General features: G+C 38.0%; 4 protein-coding genes across 5 annotated transcripts in view; all 4 read left to right on the top strand.

Annotated features, from left to right (window-relative positions):
* Positions 1–1,551, top strand: part of LOC100187117 (poly(ADP-ribose) glycohydrolase) — a gene marked incomplete in the record, with an annotated part of 12,241 nt that extends 10,690 nt beyond the window's left edge. Inside the window, 3 exon segments of the mRNA XM_002124944.5 lie at positions 10–97; positions 752–880; positions 1,383–1,551. Of these exon segments, the coding sequence (XP_002124980.3) occupies positions 10–97; positions 752–880; positions 1,383–1,504 (339 nt within the window).
* An 847-nt stretch (positions 1,552–2,398) lies between these two features.
* Positions 2,399–6,697, top strand: LOC101242683 (beta-1,3-galactosyltransferase 5-like). 2 transcript variants are annotated; one of them, XM_004226683.3, is made up of 8 exons: positions 2,401–2,619; positions 2,678–2,750; positions 3,009–3,136; positions 3,704–3,875; positions 4,388–4,497; positions 5,102–5,235; positions 5,507–5,697; positions 6,383–6,697. In XM_004226683.3, exons 1-8 carry the CDS (start codon positions 2,522–2,524, stop codon positions 6,569–6,571), a joined length of 1,095 nt encoding a protein of 364 aa, XP_004226731.1. In that variant the 5' UTR covers positions 2,401–2,521; the 3' UTR covers positions 6,572–6,697. The 2 variants fall into 2 exon arrangements, with proteins under 2 accessions (XP_026693022.1, XP_004226731.1); XM_026837221.1 differs by lacking the exon at positions 6,383–6,697 and having other exon boundaries at positions 2,399–2,619; positions 5,476–5,650.
* Positions 6,698–7,110: 413 nt separating this feature from the next.
* LOC100184722 (RRP12-like protein) lies at positions 7,111–11,522 on the top strand. Its single transcript, XM_009862261.3, is given in 2 exon segments — positions 7,111–9,555; positions 9,558–11,522. Coding segments are annotated over 2 exon segments (3,927 nt in total). The 5' UTR covers positions 7,111–7,163; the 3' UTR covers positions 11,093–11,522.
* LOC100177674 (trifunctional purine biosynthetic protein adenosine-3-like) overlaps positions 11,520–12,099 on the top strand; it is a 12,892-nt gene continuing 12,312 nt past the window's right edge. The window contains exon 1 of the mRNA XM_009862175.3: positions 11,520–11,734. Coding sequence (XP_009860477.1) covers positions 11,614–11,734 — 121 coding nt within the window. The 5' untranslated portion in view covers positions 11,520–11,613. The remainder of the gene's footprint in view (positions 11,735–12,099) is intronic.

Raw genomic sequence — 12,099 nt, 5'->3', positions numbered from 1 at the left:
TGTGGTTTCTACTGTGACATGGACCCCGAACATTCACCCGCTGTTGCCACGGGTAACTGGGGCTGTGGGGCTTTTGGGGGAAATCCCTTATTTAAAGGTAAATGTGCTATTCACAATTTTAATTTTTTCCGTTAGTATTTTTTTCTAAAATTAAATATTAAACTTTTAATAAAATTTTATGTGAAGTAGTATATTGGCATTTTCCAAAAAATGTAGTTAATTTTTTAGACGTTTCATTGTGCTGGTTCTGCTAAGCTGTTCTGACAACATTTTTAGAGTACACTATTTTTTTAACCTAATAAGCAAGTTTTTATTAGGGTGTAAAAGTCTGTAATAAATTGCCAGAAGGACTGTTTTAGAATTGCAAAATACCTGGTACCAATATGTTATAAAGTGGTTATCATTGTCCTATTTATTTTTTTCATCGGGTGTTTAACATTTCAATGTCACATACTACAGGGTCCCTTTAATTAGTGCATGTACACTATGTTCGCAATATTCACTATGTCTACTATGTCCACTATGTTCGCAATATTCACTACATAGCGGACATAGTATAAAAAGTGAATATTGTGGACATAACGGACATAGCGGACAAAGTGAATATTGTTGATACAGCGGACATGCATTAATTAAAGGGACCGCATACTACATGCAAAGCAAAAAGTAATATGTTTCTAAGAATCATTTTAAATTAGTATTGTTCAAGGCAGTTATACTTTATTTTCTAACTTGTTTTTTTTTTTCAAAGGTTTACTGCAGTTAATGGCAGCAGCAACTGTTGGACGAGATCTGTGTTATTTTACATTTAATGATAGAGAACTGATGCAACAATTGCATGAAATGCATTCGTTTATCAAAGAAAATAAGATGAGAGTTAGTAAGTGACATAAGAATCATAATGCTATGTATATATGGAAAAGCTGTAATAGGTATATTAATGTAGCAATATGAATGACTGAATGAATATAACTTACTTTATTCTCGCGTGGTTGAAAAATGACAGTCGTTATAGCACGGGTGTTCTGTTTCATACGCCTCATGCCAGCTTACGAATTACCATGTATGTTACTTTGTGGGTGATTTTTTTTTGTATGGCGGATAATTTGGACGACCCATTAATGACCACTGGGTTGGAACAATATATGTGTTGTGAATAAACAGTTTCATGTGGTGTATAATAATGAATTAATGAAGGAAATTTAACTAATTTATTCTCTTGTGGGCGGGCAACGACTCTTAAAACACTGGTGTCCTGTTTCACACACCTCGTACCCGTTTTAAGCACATGTACGGCAAATTTAGATAACCCGTAAGTGACCACTGGGTTGGATCAACCATAAAATTTAATTATCAATTATAACCCATATATACCATTACAGGTGACTTATGGAATATTATCATTTGCTACAATAAACAAGTTATTGAGAGTAAGGACTCTAAATCTTCAAGTATTTTTAAGTTCATTCGAGACACTCATATTCTTAGCACCGATGAAGACTAAATGTTCCTATGCGTTTTTGAATGAAATATATTTTATATGCCATAGTACACACTGTTTTAATGCCTTGGTTAAATTATTTGCTGCAGTTATCTATTATAGTAGGGCGGGGGAAGATGGGACACCTTTAGCACCTAATATCGAAACACCCTCATCGTGATTTAAACATCTAACAGCGGTCTATTGAAGTCCTGCAGATACGGTTTAATAATTTTTTTTACGGTTTAATAATGTTCTTTGTTTACTACTAAATGAGACGAAAAAATAGAATGAAAAGGTGTCCCATTTTCCCCATCCTGCTATATGGTAATGAGAGCAGTACAGAAATTCATAATGCTATGTAGCTTGGTACTGAACCAAAGGGGTCTTGGTTCAAGGCCCAGTTGAGGTGAGTCTGTGTCAAAAGCGGGCATGAGGTAAATCAATTAAAAGTTCAGTTCAGAACTAAAACCAAGTTGACCCTTGATATAGTAGGGTGGGGGGACATGGGACACCTTTTTCTTCCATTTCTTGTCCCATTTGGTAGTAAACAAAATATATACAAAGAATCATAACACTGTATCCTCACGACTCCCATAGACCGTTGTTAATTGTTTAAAAAAACGATCAAGGTATTTAAATACTATGTGCTAAAGGTGTCCCATCTTCCCCAAACCTACTATATAATTAGGCCGTGATGTTTGGGTTAAAACTAATCTTTTTACGTTTATGAAACTCTAACGTGAACATATACTTTATTTTGAAAACCGATAACAAAAGAAAGGCGCATTATTTATCAATACAGTTGATTAGGTACGTATAAACTGGTTCTCGCGCCGCGCTGAAACCCTCCGGCATTTTATCTTGGTTTGTTCGCCTCGTATTTAAAGTTAAAACTTGCGCATATTATCACTGTGGTCAGTGGTAGCCGGGGGGACAGCCATACCTCGCTGTGGTTTAGTTCAACAGTTTAACAAGGTTTCGGTTAGTTAGTAGTTACTGCGAGGGGGCCTGGTTTGAGATAATCCTGGCCAGAATTAAATGAACAAATTTGTGTTTTCTTTATCTCGGCGAAAATTGAAAGGTTTTTGTTTCTTGTTGGTGGTTCTTTGGATTCCGTTTTTGTATAAACAGCAAAGGTAAGAACATTTTGTGTTCGCTCTAGGTAATTATTTAATTTTAACTTTATGTATACAGTACTGTGCTCGTCAAGCCTAAGAAACCCAAAGTAAAAGTAATACTTTTGAACAACGAAGTCGAGACGGTCGAGGTACAGTTTTCTTGTGGTATATATAGTATTGTGTGGTAAGATGGGATACCGCAAGCACCTAAACCCCATATTTCCTAATCGTGTTTTGGAAAATTAACAACGCTGCAGTAGAGTCGTTGGGCAATAGTTACTAAATTCTGTAATATTTTTTGTTTACTAAAATATGGACGAACAAAGTGCATGGATGAAAACGTGTCTTTCCTCACTCTCTACTAATTTCTACTATTTATAAAAGAAGCCTATTACACTATATTACAGCAACAACTAAAACTAATACCTCAAGAATATCTCGAGGAAAACACAGTGTCATCCCAGTACGAGTACAAATATTCGATCGAACCAAGTTTCGATGCTTCGTGTGGAATTGCAGCAAAATTGGAGAAAAGGTGAGTCGGCAAAAAGCTTCGCAAAACAAGTTTTTTGGTTTAGAAATTCCTTAGAAAAATTTTTTAAATTGTCTTGTTTAAATTTACGCAAACCATTAATAGGGACAGTGGTGAAAATTATAATCTAAGCGGACCGAACTTACAGGTTCTAAAATTAGGTGTGAAATATGACGCAGTTCGTTTTACCAGTTTAGTCAGCCTTCTCTGACTATTACTTTGCGGCTGATGATTCGCTGTGTTTCTTTCTATATCAATAACCCTCTGGCAACTTTCGCACAGCGGTTAGAGCACGTGTCCCGTCGACTGTGAAAAGTCAGTCACTACACATAACATAACTATATATAGCCTACCGTTTTACCTGAATCATATTTCTTGATTGTGTTTTCAACAAATTACAATGTTTTCATCAAATTACAACTCCTATTTGGAGTCAAAGGACTACGGTTAATTAATTCTGCAAGTATTGTTTGTTTACTATACCAAAAAGGACGAAAAAGACAAATGAAAACATGATCCACCCCACTCTACTAAAAGTAATTTCTTTGACGAATTTAAACATTGATTTAGATCTGATCCCGGTGAAGATGAAGCTCTTCCTCTTCTTAATCCAGTGAAGGCTAATCGTCGTCGTTTAGTTCGATTCCTGATGGTGTTCCTTGTACACAGCGGTGCTCCACATTTCGAGCACAGACAAGTTATTAGAGAAACGTGGGGGTCGTCCGGGAAACGACTTTCAAAGGCAAGTGCATTAGGTTAACGATTACCAAGATTATATTAATAATTGTGAACTGGGAATAACGATAAAATAACAAAAATATAGGTCAAATACAATATTGCGTATATAGTACTGTGGGGTAAGATGGGATACCGTTAGCACCTATACCCCATATTTCCTCATCGTGTTTTGAACAATTAAAACCGCTTATTTGAAGTCACGGGGTTACGGTATTTACGACGGTATAATTTCGTAAATATTCTTTGTTTACTACCAAATCGGACGTAAAAAGTGAATAAAACATGTCTTATCTTACCCCACCCTACCATACATTTAAAAATGAAACATGTAACACACTCTGTTGATATAACATCCTTTTACTACAGTCGTATGTTTTGTTAGAAACTAACTTATCTTGTTTTGCCCGCATTAAAACTACCCAAACACTTCATAAGGGTGTCAGTACACAAGAACCCATATATGCAAATTCAATATACAGCCCTATAGTTTTTAAAATCAACCTGTACCCTTTGCAGCTTGTTTTTCTGCTTGGAAAATCAGACAACACGACAGTTCAGTCTCAAGTACTAGAAGAAAACAATGTTCATGGAGATATTTTGCAAGCAGATTTCCACGAAACATACAGGTCGAAAATCACTGCAGATATTGAACTGTTGTATAGTAGTGTGGGGAAAGATGGGACATATTTTCATTACATTTTCTCGTCCCATTTTGTTTAAACAAAGAGCATTCAAAGAATTATTAAACCGTATCCTCACGACTCCAATAGACCGTTGTTAATTGTTAAAAAAACGATTAGGATATTTAGATTATGTGCTAAAGGTGTCCCGTCCTCCCCCACCATACTATATATAAACCAACACTACTTTTGATCGTCTGTTCGATAGCATACATTTTTTCGAAATAATCGAACTGTGACAAGTGACTTAAAAATGTCTTCCAGTTAAATAAATGACTTTATTCTGTCGCCTGAGTCACGATAACGAGGATCGGAAAAGTTTAACAAAACGAAAATAGGAAGTAACGCTAAAAGCACAGTCGTTATATATAACACGCGTATGAATCTGGTAAAAGTACAGAACAAGTTTTACCGTTACACCCTAAAAACAGTTCAATGTAGTAAACCATTTTATTTAACAAATAATTACAAGAAAAGCGTTAACATAATAAAAACCTCTGTAAATTAAGTTGAATAATAATTTACAACCCTAATATTTTCACATTTGTAGAAATATCACACTGAAAGCGATCATGGGGTTAAAATGGGTCGTCAAATATTGTCCAAGGGCCGCTTACGTCACCAAAGTTGATGACGACATGTTCGTTGCAGCGAAGAGGATTCTCTCTGGCGCTGTAAGCGGAGGTATTTTGATAAACTATTTTAATTTTGTTGTATAATATGAATGAAAGTCGTTATTTCACGGGTTTTCATACACCCCTTACCCGCTTACAAGTTACTAAAGTATGCGTTGTGGGTGAACATTGTGGGTGATACATCACCCAACCCCACCTTACTCCATATGTTCGTTTCAAACAGATCGTTTTGTTGCATGAAACGTATTTCTGCAAACTATAGGTACCTTTTTACGGGTTTACGTTTTAGATACTATAAAAAAAAACATAAAATTGCGAAGGTATCGCTCGTAGACGGCTTCTGTTTTGCAAACCGAACGAACATTATCCAGTAATGCGAGACGGGAAATACGAAGTCCCCACATCGATGTACAACGCTACCAGGTGGCCGACTTTCTGCTTTGGGGGTTGCTGGGTCGCCTCAATGGACGTTGTAAAGAAGCTCTACCACGAGGCGATGGTAACCAAGCAGGTATTAAATGTTAACGTACCATACTTTGTCCTCGCGTGGCCGGAAAATAATAGTCGTTAAACGCGGGGTTCTATTTTAAACACCTTGTGCCAGCTTATGAGTTACCAAGTAATGTTACTTTGTGAGTGATTATTTATTAGGGGATTTTTTTATGTGTGGCTGTTAATTTGGACAACCCATTAGTGACCACTGGGTTGGAGTAATTACTCACTTTTTGGGATAGTGGGCCATCTCTGGCATAAATCTCATGTCCCACGGAGCGTCACGCTGTACAAGGACTCACGCAACAAAATACTTTTACCGGCACCATTAGAAATGTGAATATGGAACAGGACTAATGAATGAGATTTTCCTCACGTGTCAGTGTATACGAGAGTCGTTATAACATGAGTGCTTTATCTCATAAGCTTTATGTTCGCCTTCGGGTTACAACGTTCCGGTAATAGTTAAACTGATTGAATTAATGTAACTTGTTTTATCCTCGCGGGCTTGGGAAAACGACTATCGTTTAAACATGGATGTTCTGCTGTTTCATACACCTCCTGCCAGCTGTGTATAGTTGCATATGTACTTACTCGTCAGCGGGCATAGGGTACCCAAAAAAATATGTATGTATGTGTATATTTTTAAGGCGTAAGCACATTGAGACGACATACTTATTGATTTTCTTTACCTTTTAATCAAGATTTACCTGGACGATGTTTTCATAACTGGAATCCTGCGTCTGAAAATCGGATTAAAGCTACAGAGAGTAACATTTTCGAGCTATTTATTCTGTCACGGTCGTGGAGATCCAGAGAAAGTTCGAGAAATCTGGAGCCGAAAAGGCCAGGCTTCCACATTAAATGAGAAACTACTGAAATGTTACAGCTAAAGTTCCCTGTTTGTCGTGTAATTGCTTTTATATTTATGCATTTTTATTCTGTCTATGAACATGTTTGTATACGGATTCTTGTATTTTCTATAGTTTTTGTGCAATAAATACACTTAAAAGACTTTATCGCGACGACAATCTATATTACTCCCCGTTCTTATACTACCATAGAAACAACATATGAAGGTTAAAGTTCGAACATGTGCCAAAAAATCCCCCATTTTAGTGTTTCGCGTAAATTTTTCGTGGCAGAAATTGTGCAAGTGAAGTAAGTTTGCAGGCAAGATAAAAGCTGTAGAGTGGTATGGAAACTTATGGACTGTGTCGCAATACTCGGTGCTAATGAAGATTCCTCTACGTTATCTGCTAACCTTTATAACCACTAACCCCTAACTAGCTATCTCTAACGCTTCCCACCAGCCTAATCTGTAATATACCAGACGATTATTCGTTATAGGCTAGTGCCCAATATGAAAAAACAGTTCATAAATTATCAATAATTTAATTTGTTAAGAAAGCCATACCCTTACTTATTAAATTTTCTATACAAAATTTATAGCTTTTGTCATTACCTTAATAATACTATAACAAAATGGGTAAACCTGGTAAACTGAAAAGTGGTAGCAAGGACAAGTTAAAGAAATGGGCGAAAGGAAACTCCAGCTCTTCAAACCCGCAACTGCGAACACACAGGGAAAAAGCGAAGTCCAGGTTTTTCCACCAGCAACCAACATCTAAACCAAGCAAAGGTCTAACAATGGAAGCTTTAAAAATCCATGACGAATTAGGCGGTGATACAACGTCTGATAATAGTGTTTCTATGGATGATGGTTCCAGCGAAGGAGCGCCAACTTTTCGTACATTTTTGAGTGGTCTGTCCGACTGTACGAACGTTACATTTCGGAAAATTCAACGCCACTGGCTGAATAACTCTGCAGAACATAAAGAGGTTTGCGCTGTTCTTGCTGCTATTACAGAGATCATAAGAGGACAGGGTGGCTTGGAGTCAGACACCGCTTATTTTGCTGCCTTGGTCACCGCTCTGTCATCAGTAGAAGAAGTAGAATCTGCTGCTGCCGTTGCCTATCTTTTATCAATGACGTGTAAAAATGTTCCTGTCCCAGTTCTGAAAGCAAAGTTTGGAGAAGTTTCGAAACTTCTTTCAGATATCTTGAGGCAAAACGCTGTTCAATCTGATGGAACTGCACCAACTGCATTACTACGCTCTGTCTTATCATGCCTTGCCACCATTTTAAGGCAACAGGACCGACAGGTATGGGATGATTCGTCCACTTTGAATACATACCAATCTATACTGTCATATGTGATGCATTCTAAACCAAAAATTCGTAAATCTGCTCAAAATGCTGTCTGCACAATCTTGTGTGCTAGTACATTTGTAGTAGAGTCTCACCAGACCCACCCTGCATGCATTACAACTGCCCAATTTTGCTGCTCACAGTTAGAAAAACTTGGTGGGATAACATCAGACCCTACAGTGTGCCACATCCTAGCTTTACTGGGTCGAATCCTACATTGCTTTCCCCAGTCAGCACTGAAGCGTTCGTGCGAGACCATTCTGCGCTTAATGACTTTGAGTGACCCCGTTGTGAAATCAGTATGCCTACAAGCCTTTCACAGTATGTTCATTAACCAATCAGAACACACTACACTGACCCCCGATCTGAACGCTCAAATCATAACCGCTCTTTATGATTATCACCCTAACACCTCAGACTCCCAGATCTGCCCAGCCTGGCTTACTGTCATGGAGAAAGCAATTACAAACTTGGCTCTTAACTATGAAACTACCAATAAAGCAAAATCATTAGCCCTAGCCCACATACCAAAATTAAGTGCTGCCTGTTTCCGAATGCTGCTATCTTCCAGCACTGCAGTAGCAGAGTCCGCTGCCCGGACCATTAATTCTGTTTTAAAATCCTGTTCTTCTGCTTTGATGGACACCACTGGCGCTGGTTTAGAACAAGAGCAAGAAAAGTTTGTTCTCTCGATGTTAAAACTTGTTGAGGGCGGTCTTAAATATAAATACCACGGCGTGTGGAATTTGGTGTTTGGAATCTACCAAAGTGTCTTTCAAAACATAGCAAGGTTATCTCATTACTCAGCTGTAAAGCCACACTTGGTCAGTATTGTGGATTTAAGAAATGCCCCGCAGTTTCAATACAAGGCTGAACTAGATGAAGCTATGGGAGCAGCAGTGGCAGTGTTTGGGCCTAAACTGATACTTGAAGCTACTCCACTCATGATAGATGGCAGTGAGAAAGATTACGACTTTCCAAGAAGTTGGTTACTCCCGCTGTTAAAGCAGTATATGGCCCACGGAGAGATTCTATATTTTGTAGATTACTTTCTACCCCTTGCTGCTAAATTTCGCCTACGGAGTGCCGAGTTGCGTCAAGAGATGAGAGACACCGAGGCAACAACATACGAAACACTTCTGCAACAATGTTGGGACCTCTTGCCGCAGTTTTGTCGCGGGGCCACTGATTTGAAGGATGGGTTCCCGAAAATTGCAAGGATTTTAGGAAAAGCGCTAACAGAGAACAAAGACTTGGTTTTAACAGTCATGCAGGGTCTTAGAAATGTCATTCTTTCTTGTAAGAATTCTCCAAAAGAAGCAGAAGTTGTGAGCAGATTTGCGAAGAACTACATCCCTATTCTATTCAACATTTACACCACTATTGACCCACTTATAGAGGGCCAGGACATGAAACAACAACTGGTAGATGCAAACAAAATGAAGTCCCAAGAGCGGCTAGCTTCTTTGGAAACGATCAAGCTATTTTTGACAGTGACAGATTCTAAACTTATCTGTACTTACTTTTCAAAGGCTAAACAGCGAGTTTTCGACAGTGAGAATGATAATGACGCCACGAGACTCGCTCTGCTTGATATCATGGTTGCTATGGTTACCTACATCACCGAAGATCAGATTAAGGATGTTTATGACACTCTCATACCAATGTTAGTTCTCCAAACCATAGCATGCAGAAGAAGGCATACAGACTTCTGGAAGAGATCTGTGGCTCTGAGAAAGAAGCTTGTCGCCATTTTGTCAAGACAAATCTCTCGGAACTGAAAATCAGATTACTAGATGGGTTATCGACTGCTGCACCCTCCTCCAAAGGGCCAAGGATCAACTGTATCCAACAGGTTTTGAAACAGTTGTTTTTAAACCCAGCAACTGCGAGCGAAAGCAAAGAGTTTTTGGCTGCTGTTATTCCAGAGGTGATTCTGTGTACCCAGGATGCAAAACGGAGTCGAACAGCTGCATTCTCGCTGCTTGTCAACGCAGCTAACTTGTGTATTGATGGGTTAGATGATGAAAAAGTAAAACAGAATGCGTTGGACAGTTATTTTGAGCTTGTGTTCACAGGGTTTTCAGGCTCGCCACTGGCCATGAGGTCAACTATTTTTGCTCTTTCTCGTTTGGTGTACGAGTTTAAGGACGTCATGTCATCTGATTTAATGAGCACAACCATCTCTAATATCTGCTTGCTGTTGAGTTCAAATACAAGGGAAGTTTGTAAAGCTGCACTTGGTTTTATAATGGTTTTGTTTACAGTACTGGACAGATCTACTTTTGCTCAGTACACCAAAGATATTTTGGATTCCCTGCTTAACTGGAAGCCGGAAACGAGACGACATTTTCGTTTCCGGGTGAAAAAGATTCTGCAGAGGTTGGTGAAGAGGTTCGGATTCGACACGATTTATGCGATGACTCCGGAGCAGCATCGGAAACAACTTCAGCACATCAGAAAAACTGAGGAGAGGATAAAAAAGATGAAGCATGAGAAGAAAATCGCGAAGAAAGATAAAGTGGAAGATGCTGATGAGAAGAAACCGAAGAGAGAGACAATTGATGAACTTTTAGCGGATTCTTCTGACGAAGAAGAGAATGATGTAAAATCTAAGAAATCTGGAAAGAAGAAGCAAAGTGCCTGGCTCCAGGACTCTCAGGAAGAGCCAATGGATCTTCTTGATTCTTCCGTCTCTCAAAAAGTCCTCGGAGCTAATCCGAAGACTGCAGGAGGTAGGAAGAGGAAAGCGGAGTTCAAGAGTGCTCCGGATGGTAGACTCCTCATTGGAGGAGAGGAGAGTGGAAGTGATGATGATGAAGATGATGCTGAGACTGATAAACTCCTCCTTGGGATCGGAGTTGGGAAGCAACGGAAGTCGCAAAAGAAAATGGAAGAAGAGGATGATGATGATGAACCTCCTGAGAAGCGAGGATCTTATAAACCAGGAGGACGGGGCATCCACAGAGATGTGGAGGCGACTGGTGAGAAGTTTAAGAGCAAAAAGTCCGGAGGAGACATGAAGAAAAAGGGTGGTGTTCAACCATACGCGTACCTTCCTCTTGACTCTTCTGTGCTTAATAAGAGAAAAAGAAAAAAGGCAGCTGGACAATACAAAGGAATTGTTCGAGCTGCTAAAAAAGGTGCAGAAAGCGGAGCAAAACTGAAATCGAAAATGCAAAAAAATAAAAAGCATAAATAAATCATTTTTTTAGTTTTTTTCTCTCAGAAACCAGCTTTTTTTTCTTTGAATTAAGTACTGGTAAACTTTTTTTAGATGTGTATGGCGTATTTGGCTTAACTGTTCTTTTTAATCTTTGATTGGAAAATGTAATAATAATTTGGTCAATATCAATTTTGTGTCTGTTTCCTAAAATTGCATTAGCATGCTTTAAAAATCTCTTCTTATTGTGCTTTTTACGTACGAAAATTGTTTTAGTTGTAACAAATATGGTGATTCAATTTTTAATTCAAAATGCCTACACTGTAGAAGTATACTGCATTTTTTGGGATCTTTTTGTGTCTGTCAATTAACCTATTTTTTTTCATTTACATTTAAATGTTCAGCTCTCCATTCATAACATTTTTTCGGTTTCAAACAATCTAAATGCTTGTGGGAATTTTGTTTCAGATATTAACGAAAATTTAGGGGCACACTTTAAAATGCCATACATCTAAAAATATCAAACGGTTTCTTAAAAATTATTACAAAAAAAGTTAAAAATGGCGAGAATTTTGGTTGTTGGGTCTGGAGCTCGGGAACATTGTTTATCATGGAAGCTTAAACAATCAGAGAAAGTTGATGTTGTGTTCGTTGCCCCCGGTAATGGTGGTACACAAAAAGGTAGGTTGAATAAATAGATGTAATTTTTTATCATGACATTCATTATAACACAGCTGTTCTGTTTCATGCACCCCATGGCTGCTTAAGATCAACATGTATTTAGTTTATGGGTAATTATTTTTTGCAATTTTTTTCCTTTTTAATTGTTTACCACCAAGCCAAAAGTTGTGTTAAATAAATAGATGTAATTTTTTAATCATGTCAGTGGCTATAACAAGCTGTTCTGTTTTAAATACCTCATGGCTGTTCTGTTCTAAACACTTCAACATCAGCATGTATTTAGTTTTGTAGATCATTTTTTTTTACAATTTATTTTCCTTTTTATTGATTAACCCTCACAAAAAGTTGGATTGATTCAATACATG

This window comes from Ciona intestinalis, chromosome 12 (assembly GCF_000224145.3).
Source record: "Ciona intestinalis chromosome 12, KH, whole genome shotgun sequence".
NCBI classification, from domain to species: Eukaryota; Metazoa; Chordata; class Ascidiacea; order Phlebobranchia; family Cionidae; genus Ciona; species Ciona intestinalis.
This window is presented reverse-complemented; position numbering and strand designations above follow the sequence as displayed.